Raw genomic sequence first — 15906 nt, forward strand, 5'->3', positions numbered from 1 at the left:
GGTAGCGTGTTTTATTTCATCTCTTAGGACTTTCCTGGCAGAGTTCAGTTTTTATCATGTTGTTCTATGTTTGTGTGCCTTTTTCTGTTGTAACCAGATCTAATTTTTTTTTAATTAAGAGAAAAAAGCATGCCTAAAGCCTTAAAATTTGGCAACATGTTTTTCCTGCTTTTAATACTAATGTTATTCTTGATTTACTAACAGAGCTTACAACTGGCGTTCATGGTAAGCTGTTTTACTGAGTGAGGTTAATGTGAATGAAGTTTTTTTTTCTATTTATGTGCCCACTTTCTATGAGAAAAACAAATTCACTGAATCACATACTGTTGATGCATATAGATTGAAGCAAACTCATTTAAAAATTACTGTTTACATCTTTCCTTTAAAATTTTAGGAAGCCTAAATTATATAGCAGTTGTAGGATATTATCCAAAAATTACTTTCTAAAAAGTAAAAGTGGATGTCAACAAAAAAAGAGGGAGAAACATTGCCAGAAGCCAGAAAATCTCTAAGCAAAGCTGCTAATTATTCTTAATGGGCAAGATGAGCACATTAAGAAACAAATGACTACATCAGTGAAATGTAATTGAAAATCGACCTGGCAATCGCACATCACATCTGAGTATTGGCCTGTATATTATTCTCATTATTTAAAAAATTATTCTTGTTTTCCTTGGATCTGAATTGAATGAATCCAACTGAACCTTACTTCCTAGTCTCTTAAGCTTCTAAGATTCTGATTTTTAACCTTAAAAAAAGAGCGTTTTCTGATATTTCTTATTTATCATCTGTTATTTCTATTTTTTAATACATGAAGCAATGAATGGAGACATTCTGAATCTTTATATCATAGAAGCATATCAACCAGTTGTAAGCTTATTTACTGTCTCCTTAAAACATATCAAATGGATTTGGCTATGTCTTCTAGAGTTCTCTTGAACCTGGAAAGCTAGATGTGGATTTGAAATTTATAAGCGGAGATAACTGAAAAGAGATTTAAGACTTGAGGGATAAGAGAATGTCATAAGTCCTAAATATTTTCTCAGACTCATCGTTAGATGTCCCTGAGGTTCTCCTTGATCCTTAAACTGCATTACTAGGTCTAACCCATAGCCTTCCTGAGAGCTGCCTCTCCCTTCAGATGCCATCTTATCTGTACCCAAACGGGAAAACAAAGGCTAAATTGGAAATGAGATCATTTGGTTCATCCAGTTTTCAAATTTATCCTGAAATCATATGAACTGTGTTCTCTTTCCTTTGGCACAGCCTTTTTAGTGTAATAAAGAAACCTCCAAGTGCCGCAAGATAATTACTCAATAAAGTCTGTAGCTGGTTTGACAATGACATAAGAATAGGGAAGAGGAGTGGTATACTGAGTTATTATTGATGCTAAGACCTTTCCGAATTATAATGAACAGAAGTACAACACCTCAGATGAGCAACCCTCTCTGGTACACTCACTAATTTGCCCAACAAAAGGACCCTGCCTTGACACATCCTTAGTGAACATCAAGCAGGTTATCTGCAAACTATGGCAATGCTTGATAATTCTGCCTCATGCTCCTAACCCAAGCATCTTATCCCCACAGTATGCACAGTCTAGATCATGATCTTGAGCTTAGGAATTCTCCAAAAGTGAATAAATCTTCCGTGCATTTTAAAGGAGATACCCTTGGCTTACAATATTATTTTATTTAACAGACTCCCTGACTTGAATAATTAATAAATTAGGCTTTGTGTGGACTGTGCAGCGTGTGGATGGTTGAGGAACCATCCAGCCTATCATCCTGGGCCCAGGCCCCTTCCTCCAATATCAGGGTCAGCTCTTCTTCTGTATACTAGATAGGTCCAAAGTGCACTCTGTGTGCCTCACATTGGGTAGGAGCTCAACAAATAGCTTTGAAAATTAAATTGAAAGTAACTAACAAATGAAGCTAGTTAATTAACTAAATGAATTAAGCCATTATTAACTGCATGACATTTCAAGTGCTAAAGATACAGCAGTGAACAAGACAGACCAAGTCCTGTTCTTGGAGGAACAGAGTATACTTTGGCTAGAGAACATTTATACACCAGAAAGACACTGCAAATCTACAGGGCAGAAGTTCTTTGATTCCTTCCAGTTATTTAAATCCTACAATTAAAATGTTCATATAATTAGTTTTGAGCAACAGAGAAAGAAAATAAAGCCTACCTGCCAAGCCTCACTCTAGTTACCCTCCTCAGCCTCTCTTCCCTCCAGAGATTTTGCCTTACTTATTGAAAAAGATAATGAATTGACATGATTTAGGCGCCTGCTATGTGTTAGGCACCCACTATGTGGTATTCCAATGAGCCTAAAAAATGGGTGCATTATTCCTATTCCGGAGATGGAGCTCAGAGAAGTTATTTTACCCAAATTCACATAGTTACTAAGTGTCAGAATGAGCACTGGAAGTGAGCATCATTTGACTTCATAGCTTCCCTGTCACGCTCATTAAACTGTTCTGTTTCACCGAAAACTAGAAGGATTTCGTATCATCTTGCACTAGAAGTGAAGACTTCTCATCTATAAACCTAACAGTTGATATTGCTAACAGAGTTCAAAGCACCTCTAGATAGTACTCTCAATTCATGAGTAATAAGCACCTTCAAGAATATTTTGCAGCCTTTAAATTAGCAAATATTGCCACATCAAGCATTTTTTAAATCTTCCAGAGATCAAAATGAACAGGATTTATTTTATAATTTCATAGCTTCCTACCCTCATCTTTGACATGCAACGAAACTAAAGGTAGCAGAAACCAAGAAAATAATGGTTTGTGAAGCACAGTGTTATTATTATAAAAATACGTACACAATGCCAGTTCTCAAAATGTGTATCAGCTACTGATAAATATAATAATCACTATTTGTAGGAGGAGGCTAATATTTTAAACAAGATTTATATATAATTAGCTTAACTAATTAGTAGATAACATATATATAATTTTTCAAATAACTATTATTATACATATATATATACATTTAAGGATAAAAATCAAATAAAGCAAAATTAAGATGGAGCCCCACTCTTAAACTATGCTTTGTTTGAAGAGAAATCTAGTTATAGAATCCTGGTTTGTTTTAGCCACAAGCGTATATCCTGTATCTCAAGAAGTCCACTTGCCCAGATGAGGAGATTGAAGCCGATTGCTTTTTATCTATTTAATCAGAAATCACATTAAGACTTTCTTTGCACCCAGCACCTCCCACTGAAGTCTTCCAGAAGGTGGGTGCATTCAGAGAATAGGATTTGGTCCATGCTGTTGAACACTGTCCTGGACAGATTGACTCGATTTGATTGAATTTCCTTTATTACCCTGAAATGACACAGAAGAATGATAAAATCTATGATTGGACATAGCGCCAACCAGAGGAACCCCTGAAAACCTGACCTAAACTAAAAGGTGGAGCACAGAATATCAGGATATATCTTTTAAGGCAATATTTTAGTACATGATTGCCATTTTTTCCCCTCTTGGTACTTGTTTTAATATAAAAAACACCTCCTAACCCACAAAATATATTTCCCTCTCAGTTCTAAAAATAAAGCAGCCTAAATACTGCTGTGAATTTTTTCATTAAAAATTGCTTCTAGAATATAAATACATGTGCTTGCTTCAGCCTGACCACCTGGAATCACAGGCTTATAAATTGTATAAAAGTATATAGTGTTAAGATGTTTACTAAAAAGTATTAATAGGTTTTCCGAGTTATATAATTTAACTTCCCTGTGACTATTTCATAAAAAAGTATACCTCCACTAACAAAATAATATGTTTTGCTTGATAGATTGGTCATGTACTCATACGACGCTACAGGTGTGCCGGGCACATTACAGCGTGTGGTTTGGATGTCATGGAAACGCCAAGAAGGGTGTGGCCATCATGTGGGGGAGCTTAATCAAAGCCAGTTGTCAGTTGGCTCTTTACTAATTTAGTTCTCAGAATAAAGATGTCAGCTGTCCTTTTCTACAAGACATTTCATTTAGAAGACTTTCCTGAAATACTTTCTTCCTGAAATAGACAAAACTGTAGGCCGATGTGTCATTTTAGTTAATCAAAACAAGTAGGCAAATTAGTCTCTTTTATTTTTTTAATGAATGTAATTTAACGGTATTTAATTTGCATACAGGAAAGTTCAAGAAAAAAAAATGTCTGCTTTATAGCACTTTTGTAAACCTCAACAAAGCCCTTCATTAGGAGACCTAATTGATTTTTCCTACCCACTCCCGCTATCACAGTACCTGCTTATTCACTCAGAGAAGAAATGGGTGTGCCTGGTGTTTCAAGCAGAGATTTAGGTTAAAATGTCCTGTGGCTCTGTTCTTGCAGGGAGATCTTGGCCAGTGCTTGCTTCAAGCGTTCAGGAGCTCTGTTTTTCTGAGCAATAGGGGAACGTCGCTTGTCTGCTAGGTGCCCTCCCCATGGGCACAGTTTAGTTCAGCTTGCAGCCTTCACTGGAATTTTTTTATTTCTTGTTTATTTAAACCTTGCCTTATTCCAAAATAGGGATTTGGAGGCTTCTATCAGGGGCATCACAGACTCAATGGACATGAATTTGAGCAAATTCCAGGAGACAGTGAAAGACAGAGGAGCCTGGTGTGCTACAGTCCATGGGGTCACAGAGAGTCAGAAATGACTGAGGAACTGAAAAACAACAACACAGGGACACATAGACTATACCACAGAAAATAAATGAGAAAGCAAGGGCAGTTAGACAGTAGAAAGCCAAGCACACATCATCAAGGCAGGAAGAGGACCAGTACAAAAAGATAAGCCAAGGGAGGAGCCCTGTGGTTGTGCAGCTTAGATCATCCATTTGACCAGAGCAAAGAGAGAAAGAGGAGCAGTTATAAGATTTTTAGTGTCCAGAAGTTGAAGCAAAACTAGTTGATCTGAAGGCCAATTTTTCCCAGTGGTAAAACCTGACATGATTTCTCCATGAAGATGGCACTGTGTGATGTAATGGACCAGCGCCTCAAAACATGGCTTCAATAAGTATGGCTCTTTCTGTGCAAGTTCTTACATGCCAGCAGATGGCCAATGGCCCAACTGTAAGTCTATAAAGATAATTCTCCGAAGGGCCTTTCACTGAATTGACTTTCTTCTTCAGTAATTATATTAAAAAAAATTTTTTTTTATGTGGACCATTTTTAGTCTTTATTAAATTTGTTACAATATCGCTTCTGTTTTATGTTTTTGGGTTGTTTTGACCACAAGGCGTGTAGTATCTTAGCTTTCCACTCAGGGATTGAACCCATACCCCCTGCATTGGAAGGTAAAGTCTTATCCACTGGACTTCAGAGAAGTCCTGGTAATGAGTTTTCGCTCAAAGATTCTCCAAGCTTTTCTCCATCTTTCTCTTTTCACTTTCCTCCTCCCAAGTCTTTCACTACTGGCATTTCTTCAAGAGATTGAAAATGCTTCAACTTGGAGAGTCTCAGAAAACTGCCATTGCTGTCTTCACTGACTGAAAGAGGCTTCCCATGGGGCTTCCAGCTCTTTAAAGCAATCAGGGCCTAGCACCTATGGTACAGTCATCTCCCTTGAGCAGTACCTATCACGCTGGGCCTTGTCAATGTGCTCCCTGAATGTCTGTTTCACAGGTGATAAAGCTACAGTCCAGGGAATTAAAAGAGCTTGCCTGTGGCAGGAAAGTCAGCATTTGGTTGCACAGTCAGTGCTAGACCTGTCTCCTCTTGCCTCACACACTACACGCTGTTTTCACCCAGCTGATCCCATGTATGACTGGGGGGAATTGGTTGGCAGTCACTGCAGAAGCTTTCTTAACTGTGTCCTGTAGATGTGAGAGACATCATCGCAAGGAATCAGAAGGCTGGTGTGTTTAAGACTGGGAACATATCAAGCCGGTAAGATACCTCTTTGCCTTGAAACACTGTGGTTAAAACCACTTTTCTCAGTACTATGGGTGATTATTAAAACTAATAATAACATTTATTAAGCACTTGCTGTGGGTCAGGTGCTGTCTTAAGCACTTTAAAAGTATCTTATTTAATGCTCACAATCTGTAATGAAACAGGCAGGCATTTTCATTATCTACAAATAATAGATGAGAAGATTAAAGATAGCTATGTTAAACACTGTGTTGAGAATGATTTAAGGATTAAGAGAGTACACTATGAGGTTGGGAGAAGCCCAGCCTAGGACCTCCTTGTGAATGGGTCTGTTTCACTGGTGCTGAACCTGAGGGGGATGGTGGCGGGGGGAGGCAGTTTTCCCCCTGGGGACTTTTTTACTGTTATAACTGGGATAAGACAGTTGCTACTGGAATCTAGTGGAAGGAGGCCAGAGATGCTGCTAAGTATCCTACAATGCTCAAGACATCCCACTACCACCCCCAACAAAGAACTCTCTGGCTCAAAATATCAATAAAACCAAGACTGAGAAACCTTGTTCTATTTTATGGTTTGAAACTGGTCTAGGTATTCATTCCCTAAACAGAAGTTTCTGCTTCTTACCAAAACTAGGAGAAATGCTTATGCTCAACCAAAGCAACGCTTCTATGATGCTACATTTTAATTTTGCCCTCAAGTAATGAATATCCATTTAGTAGTTTTCCCAAGAAATATCTGTATCTGTGCATTTTTCTTTTACATGTTTAACCACAGACATTATTGGGAGAACAGTCTAAGTTTGAAGTAATTCTTTAATTACTGCTAATTCGTCATTCTTTGACATTTTGAGTTTTCTGTTTGAGGATGCTTTCCCATCCCCCACTCTACTTAGCTTGGGGGAAAAAGAAAAGGTGGGTGAACAGCTGCTGCTGCTATGTAGTTGCTAAGTGGTGTCTGACTTGTTTGCGACCCCATGGACTGGGAGCCCACCAGATTCCTCTTTCCATGGGATTTCTCAAACAATACTAGAGTGCTAATACTAGGGTTGCCATTTCCTCCTCCAGGGGATCTTCCCAGCCAAAGGAATGAACCCATGTCTCCTGTCTGGGCAAGTAGATTCTTTACCACTGAGGCATTAGGAAGCCCAGGTGAACAGCAACAATGCTTAAAAACTAAAGTGTAAAACATATAGGATTGAGGGTATGGAGTAGCAATAACTTTTTTTTCTCTTATATTAGCTGGTGAGTATAATGTGTCTATATATATTTTTTTAAATGTGGTATTAGAATGTTCACAGTAGGTCGATGGCATGGGGGTAGTATGCTCTGTGTTTCTCAAATAAATGAACAACCAGTTCTGTTTCCAGTAGGTTCAGAAAAACAGCACTCTGTTACTTGGGTACTCTTCATTCTTAGGACAGCTTTTATTTCACAGTGCAGACTGCCATACCCTTCTGTGGAGGACTTCATTTTTGGACGTGATTTTCAACCTGGTCTTTTAGTTATCAATCAAAAGCACATTTTCTGTGTTGTCCTCATTTACATTTATTTAATGCTTAAGGTCATTTGTGACCATTTGAGTGTATTTCAGCATATGGAATCAGGGAATAATAGATTTCAGCATCATGCTGTGAAGAGAGATTGTGTTTTTACAAGACATAATGTTGTTTACTGGGTGTTAATAATCACTAATTAATAAACATATCTAGAATTCTAAAATGTTGCATTTTGGTGGAATAAAAATGTCAAGTGTTTAACTTATGGAGTACAGTAGTATTTTCTATATCCCTTCATAAAATAATGAAGTTACATAAAGAAGCAAAATGTTATTGTTCAACACAGGTTATATCTAAAATGCCTTTGTTTCTGTTTGGTGTTTTCAAAAATACTATTTCTACTATATGATTCTGAGATGTACTTGGACGTATAGTCTATATGTCAGTAGTCATACAGGGACATCCAAGAAGAGGAGATTTTTTTTCTGCCTTTATTTCGTATTCATTGTGGTCAGTTTCTTCTCTTTTAAACCACTGTAAGGATTTTGTCCAAAGTCTGCGAAAGCGCTTTGCCAGAAAGCAGGTGAATTAGTCAGTCTTTGAAATGCCTTGGTCTCATATTAAGGAGCTACTTGGCCACTTAACCTTCAAGAAGCTAAGAGGAAACTGCCAACCAATGATGCAATAATCAGCGTCCCCCTGTATCCACTGCTTTCCCACCCATAACCAGTACAATATGATGAAAGCGTTAGCTCCACGTGAGATGAAATAAAAGGAAATCATTCACAAAAGAGCTAAGATATAGTTCAATATTCTTTTTTAGTGCCTCAATGCATATGCAGAATTTCTTCTCCAAATTGGAGGTGTGGAATAACAGTAGCGACAGATAGCTAAGAGGTATTTACCATAGCTATAAAGCCCACACGTGAGCCAAATATTTCTGCTATTAAAAAGCACTTCAAAGCTTGACATGAAGTTTGTAACAGCTGAATGTCTCCTGTGACTTCATTTGCAAGGAAGATGTAAAAGCAGAAAGGAAAATCGTGATATGAGAACCGTGAACCTAGGAACTGGTGTTTTTAAAAAAAGAACAATAAAGCGACCCAGAAATTTGACAGGCACCCCAAGCTTCTGTTCCCCCTGCCCTGCCAATTGTCTCAGGAACCAGCATTCCTCCTGTGACCAGCCTCTTCCTACAGGGCAGACTCAGGTGGGGTGTGGCCCAAAACTTACATTGAGGGTCCTCTTTGGGAGGATGAATTCTATTAAACCTTATTTTGGCAAATTGTATAGAAGTAACGATCATGTGAACGCATCACTAGGGCTCCTGTGGGCCTGGGGAGGGACCTGTGTGAGGAGGGGGTGGGTCTCAATGTTTAGGCATCATTAGCTTGACAGTAAAGCTACTCCTGCTGTCATAGCCACCAGTAGCCTTGCCTAGAATAATGCTCTTGCCTTCCAAACTCTTACTCCCTCTGTTCCATTTTAATGCAAGTGTGACTGTCGCTCACAAGTGTGATCACTCAGTTGGAAAGATGCGTTTGCAAAAGCCTGGAAGCTTTAGGCCTGGCTAAAAGATCTAGGATGCACGTTTGTGAAGGATATAGCCATTGCCTCTCAAAGATCTGAATATAGTCATTTGGTGATTCAGTCACTGGTCCATCCATGCAGCCATCTATCAATTTAACTAATATGCCCAAAGTATTCTGCCTGTGAGAACATAAATACAAAGTTATAGCAAATAACTCATGAGCAAAGAAAGTCATGCCACTAAATATAGCTAGAGTTTGGTGAAAGAGCAAGGATATTTACAGCTTCTCAATTGTTAGGTTTATCTGAAGCTGTCTTCAAAACTGTGACTGTCTAATAAAGAACTATTCAGAACTTCTGATGTCTGCATATTTCTAGGTGTTCCAGAATTAGTGAATGGCGTCATTCTCCAGTTAATAGTAATGAACAGTTACAATATTTTAAAAAATTGATTAAATATACCCTGCTGTGATATTAAAAGTAACTTTCTACTTAAGAAGAGAGTTTATCTTTGTGTGAAAATTGCTAGTGAATTTAGACCTGTGACTTTTTTATTATTCTTTGATAAACCATTAATTTTAGTAAACTGTGGAATTCATAACTTTTAAGACTTTTATAACCCAAATTTTACCTTTATGTGGGCCCCCAGGATTGGCTATTGGCTCCATTGCCCTGCTACTTTTTTTTTTTTTTTACTTTATTTTACTTTACCGTATTGGTTTTGCCATACATTGACATGAATCCACCATGGGTGTACATGCACTCCCAAACATGAACCCCCCTCCCACCTCCCTCCCCATAACATCTCTCTGGGTCATCACCCTGCACCAGCCCCAAGCATGCTGTATCCTGCGTCGGACATAGACTGGCGATTCGATTCTTACATGATAGTATACATGTTACAATGCCATTCTCCCAAATCATCCCACCCTCTCCCTCTCCCTCTGAGTCCAAAAGTCTGCTATACACATCTGTGTCTTTTTTGCTGTCTTGCATACAGGGTCGTCATTGCCATCTTTCTAAATTCCATATATATGTGTTAGTATACTGTATTGGTGTTTTTCTTTCTGGCTTACTTCACTCTGTATAATTGGCTCCAGTTTCATCCATCTCATCAGAACTGATTCAAATGTATTCTTTTTAACGGCTGAGTAATACTCCATTGTGTATATGTACCACAGCTTTCTTATCCATTCATCTGCTGATGGACATCTAGGTTTGCCCTGCTACTTTTTAAGATCTAAATCTTCTCGAGGTTCATTTTGCTTTAGAGTTTAAATTGAGGATGTGAAAAATGCTTTAAGAATATAAATTCCAACCAAGTGGGATGAAATTGCTGCCTTTTCCAGGCCTTCTGCAGTCTTCTCTCACTTTCCTCACTCTCTTCATTTAATGTAGCTTTCACTGTTGCCCAACATACGTACTCTCCTTGGGTCACCCAAACCTCCTCACTCTCCTCTAGCACATTTGGTTTGCCTCATCTCTAGTCTTTGCCAGTCTTGTTCCCCTTTTCCTTATCCATCTAAATCCTTTCTTCTGGGCTTCCCTGGTGGCTCAGTTGGTAAAGAATCCACCTGTAGTGCAGGAGACCCAAGTTCTATCCCTGGGTCGGGAAGATCCCCTGGAGAAGGGAATGGGTGGCTATCCACTCCAGTATTCTTGCCTGGAGAATTCCATGGACAGAGGAGCCTGGCGGGCTACAGTCCATGGCATCACAACTTAATTACCATTTCCCCTGCTTTCTCAGACTACGTCAGCTTGCCCTAACCTTTGCCTTCTTTTAACTTCTATTGGCCTTAGAATCGTCCCCCAGAAAACATGGCATCAGTTCAGTCGTTCAGTCATGTCCACCTCTTTGCAACCCCATGGACTGCAGCACGCCAGGCCTCCCTGTCCATCACCAACTCCCGGAGCTTACTCAAACTCATGTCCATTGAGTCGGTGATGCTATCCAAGCATCTCATCCTTTGTCGTCCCCTTCTCCTCCTGCCTTCATTCTTTCCCAGCATCAGGGTCTTTTCAAATGAGTCAGCTCTTCGCATCAGGTGGCCAAACATGGCATATTCTCTCATTATCCAAAGTGTGTTGTCTATTTTCATGTACATTATTTCATTCATTTTTTGAGTAATTATTTTGATCACCTTCTCTATGTCAACTACTGTTCTCAGTTGCTAGAGATGTAGTGATGAATGAAACTGAGAAAGTCCATGCCTTCTTGGAGTTCACATTCTGGGAAGAACTTAAAGGCAAGGACTCTGCTTTATATGTTTTTATATTCCCTGAAGCAATTAGTACACTTTATCCCTATTACGTGAAAGGTTTTAAAGTTTGTATTTGGAGCACACTTTGAAAGATAAAATAAATGACATGATAAATGAAAAGCAGCGTAAGACATGAATCTGTAAAGCTTATGGAACCAAGCAATTTTTAGTAGAAGAGAGTCAAACTCTAGAGATTGAGACATCGTTTATATATCAGATAGCTGACTTTCATTTCAGGGTAGGCTTCTTCTCGGGCGTGCACACGCAGCATCTGTAGACAAACTGACATTGTGAGTAGGCATTTATCTGTCCTTTGTGAGGTTGAAGAGGACGGTTAGAAGAAGGTAACTGAGATAAGGAAGCTGAAGGCTCTCTTAAGAAATTTTCTGATAAAACGTACCTGTTAGTGAGTTTTACTAGAATTACAGTAACAGAATCTCAAGAACTGCTGAGATTTATAGAGGTGGCACAGTCCTGTTTCCATCTGTTGCTATCTTGGATATGAGAAAATGAAAGTACTAAGTGTAGTTCCTATTACTAACACATTTTATTTGCTTAACACATTATAGAAGGGCTCATATCCCTTTTGTACTGAACAAATAAGCTCCCACAGAGTGAATGTTACCTAGTTTTGATATTTTGATAGAGTTAGCTCTCCTTTTTGTGGGCTTTTTTGTGTGTATTTGAGACTTTTGTGGGCTGGAGAAGGGAAAGGCTTCATTGGATCATTGAAAAAGCAAGAAAGTTCCAGAAAACCATCTACTTCTGTTTTATTGACTATGCCAAATCCTTTGACTGTGTGGATCACAATAAACTGTGGACAGTTCTTCAAGAGATGGAAATATGAGACCACCTTACCTGCCTCTTGAGAAACCTGTATCCAGGTCAAGAAACAACAGTTAGAACCAGACATGGAACAATAGACTGGTTGCAAATTGGGAAAGGAGTGTGTGAAGACTGTGTATTGTCACCCTGCTTATTTAACTTCTGTGCAGAGTACATCATGTGAAATGCTGGGCTAGATGACACACAAGCTGGAATCAAGATTGCCGGGAGAAATATTAACTTCAGATATGCAGATGGTATTTGAGTCAGGGTCACAAATCTCAGATTTGTTGACTTATTCTTGGGAAAGCTGGAAAAGGCCATGTGTGTGTATGTGTACAGCAGTGTCACACTCCACAGCTTCAGAAAGCACTTTTTTCATATCCCTGCTATTAAGCCAAAGCTCCCTGAACCTCATTTTTCTGTGTGCTCAATTGGTTTAAAATGAGGCAATCAGTATTAGGATATTTTGTTCCATCGTGTTTTTTTTTTTTTCAGTTACTCATGAAATGAAAATGAAACACTCTCAAATGAAACACCCTAATGGCAGAAAGAGAAGAGGAACTAAAGAGCCTCTTGATGAAGGTGAAAGAGGAGAGTGAAAAAGCTGGCTTAAAACTCAACATTAAAAAAACCAAGATCATGGCATCGGTCCCATCACTTCATAGCAAATAAATGGGGAAACAATGGAAACAGTGACAGACTTTATTTTCTTGGGTTCCAAAATTACTGTGGATGGTGACTGCAGCCTTGAAGTTAAAAGATGCTTGCTCCTTGGAAGAAATGTTATGACAAACCTAGATGGCATATTAAAAAGCAGAGACATTACTTTGCTGACAAAGATCCATATAGTTAAAGCTATAGTTTTTCCAGTAGTCATGTATAGATGTGAGAGTTGGACTATAAAGAAGGCTGAGCGCCAAAGATTGATGTTTTTGAACTCTGGTGTTTGAGAAGACTCTTGAGAGTCCTTTGGAATACAAGGACAGTCAATCCTAAAGGAAATCAACCCTGAATATTAATTGGAAGAACTGATGCTGAGGCTGAGACTCCAATAATTTGGCCACCTGATGCAAAGAGCCAACTCATTAGAAAAGACCCTAATGCTGGGAAAGATTGAAGGTGGGAGGAGAAGGGGACAACGGAGGATGAGGTGGTTAAATGGCATCACTGACTCAATGGACAAGAGTTTAAGCAAACTCCAGGACATGGTGAAGGGCAGGGAAGCCTGACGTGCTGCAGTCCATGGGGTTGCAAAGAGTTGGACAAAACAGAGCGACTGAGCAACAACAAATATCTACAGAGCAAATTTTCGGAAGTGGACTTTGTCTATTCATACAGCCTTATCAAACTGTGTAAATTACTAAAGTTTGTAATATATTTTCATATCTATAAAAACTAGTCTCTTGCCATCATTCTTTCTTCCTAGAATATTCTAAAATCATGTTGGTATTTGTATTACAGTGGTATTTTCATTTTGACTGAAAAAATAGATATAAATTAATTTACTAAGATGCTGTCTTATGACTGAATCTTCCATTCAAGAACAAGTAGTTTTCTTTTTAAGCTTTTTTAGGTGTTTCACTAGCATTTAAAATGTTTCATTTCTAAATTTATTTTTAGAAACCTTTTTCTGTTTCTTTTATAAATGAGCTCTTTCATTATTTTCTAACTATTATTTTATTTGTATGTGTGTATATAAAGAAAGCTATAGGATTTTGTCTAGCAAATGTTTAGTCAGTTCAATGAGTTATTACTTCTAATACCTTGTCAACCTAGTCTCTTGAATTTTCCAAATAAACAATCACATCATTTGCAAATGATGAGACTTTTTACTTCTTTCTGATTCTTGTATCTTTTTTTCTTCTCTTGTATAATTTTATTGGATTAAAAAAAAATCCCAAAATGATATTAAATACGTTTGAGTCTAACTTTGTTGGGAATCCTCTAGTGTTTCACCATTAAATGTGCATTAGCCTATGAGTTGAAAAAGAAATGATATTTTTATCTTCGTAAGGAATTTTCTATTGATTCCTGTTTTTAAAAGATTTTGTCATAAGTCCATATGGTGCTTTAGCTGATGCCGTTTCAGCATGTATAGAGATAATCAGATTGTTTTTCTTAAATCACTGTAGCTCTACAGATGATTCTGATACTGAAATTTGAGACCTGCTGCTCCAGGCTATCACTCCTATGTTTCTAGACTGACTTTAAAGCTGATCCCATCCTCTTGTTCTGTGTTTTTGTTTGCAATTAAATGGACAAAAACCTTCCTTCAGAGTCCAGAAGATTTGCCTAACGTTTGAACCCCCTATTGGGCTTCCCAGGTGGCTCTAGTGTAAAAGAACTTGCCTGCCAATGCAGGAGATGCAAAAAGGTCCCATCCCTGGGTCAGAAAGATCCCTTTAAAGAGGAAATGGCAACCTCCTCCAGTATTCTTGCCTGGGAAACCCCATAAACAGAGGAGCCTGGTGGGCCACAGTCCCCAGGGTCGCAAAGAGTCAGATACAACTGAAGCAACTGAGCACGCAATCAGGAACCCCCTATGTTGGTGACCAGTGAATTCTACACTGGTTAAGGAGGACTGGTAAACTGTTTTGAGATTTCAGAATGAAAAACACAGTGATAGTTTTACTAATTATATTTTCCATTTCAAATATCTCTGATTCTGTTATTATGACTAGTACAACTTGTGTTGTTAATTTCAGTGGAGAGGGTGATCAGCAGTGTCAGCTGCTGGAGATTGCTGGAGGTCAAGCAAATTGCAGAGCAGTTCCAGTGACTGTGGTGAGAAAGGTCGTCTTGCCAGGGCAGGTGAAGTAATGAGAGTAGGCTATTCCTGCAAAATGTTGATGGATGTGGACTAGAGGGAAGCAGAGTTGCTGGGAGGGGTGGGCATGTTGGCAGGCATGGCACAACAGCTGAGGAAGAAGAAATGAGTGTGATGGGGCCCAGCATTGGATGGAACAAGGACCTAGAGTAGTACTTCTCAAAGTAAAGCCCCCAGACCAGCAGCCTCAGCATCACTTGGACATTTGTTTGAAATGCAGATTCTCAAGCATCTCAGTGTGTCTCACCCCAGACATACTGAATCAGAAACTCTGGGATTGAAACCCAGTGATCTGTATTTTAACAGACTTTCTGAGGATTCTGATACACACCCAGGTTTGCAAACCTCTGCACTCAGAGGAAAGAGGAGGAGTGATTTTATCCTGCACACAGGTTGGGAGTGGATTCTCTTTGAAAGGATGAGTGACCCTACTTCCTTTGTGACAAGAGGAGAGAGAAAAGATAAAGAAGAGGAGAATATGAAGAAGAGGGAAAAGATGGTATCAGCTAATCTCAGGCTCTCAGTAAGGTCATCTACTGAGAAATTTTTTTCACTGTGAATTTTAGATCACAGGGCGAGAGTCCTGTTAGAAATGGACTTGGCTCTGCATTTCAGGTTGAAACTCCAACCTCAAAGCCAGAATGAAAAGACACAAGTTAGTGCAAGAGTAAGGGAAGGGAAACTAATATTTATTGAGCACTCATAATACACTTGTATTACTCTGTTTCATTCAATTCATTATCATCATGGAATGCCACTATTACTCTCTTTTTTTATATTTGAGGGCAGTGATATTCAGAGCATCTCTCAGCCTGACTGGCTTGTGAGGGAGCTAGTATTTGAAATCGAGCTTCCGAGCTATGAAGTTTAGTATTCTTTCTATTGTACTATACTGTGAAACTCAACAGGTTTGACATGCTTATAAATATTAAGATTGTTAAAGCTGCTGCTGCTGCTACTAAGTCACTTCAGTTGTGTCCGACTCTGTGTGACTCCAGAGACGGCAGCCCACCAGGCTCTCCTGTCCCTGGGATTCTCCAGGCAAGAACACTGGAGTGGGTTGCCATTTCCTTCTCCAATGCGTGAA

General features: G+C 38.9%; 1 protein-coding gene across 1 annotated transcript in view; it reads left to right on the top strand.

Moving 5' to 3' along the window:
- Window positions 1-15906, top strand: part of CAMKMT (calmodulin-lysine N-methyltransferase) — a 420005-nt gene that overhangs the window by 365698 nt on the left and 38401 nt on the right. The window contains exon 7 of the mRNA XM_052649043.1: window positions 5827-5893. Coding sequence (XP_052505003.1) covers window positions 5827-5893 — 67 coding nt within the window. The remainder of the gene's footprint in view (window positions 1-5826; window positions 5894-15906) is intronic.

This window comes from Budorcas taxicolor, chromosome 11 (assembly GCF_023091745.1).
Source record: "Budorcas taxicolor isolate Tak-1 chromosome 11, Takin1.1, whole genome shotgun sequence".
In the NCBI taxonomy this organism is placed as follows: Eukaryota; Metazoa; Chordata; class Mammalia; order Artiodactyla; family Bovidae; genus Budorcas; species Budorcas taxicolor.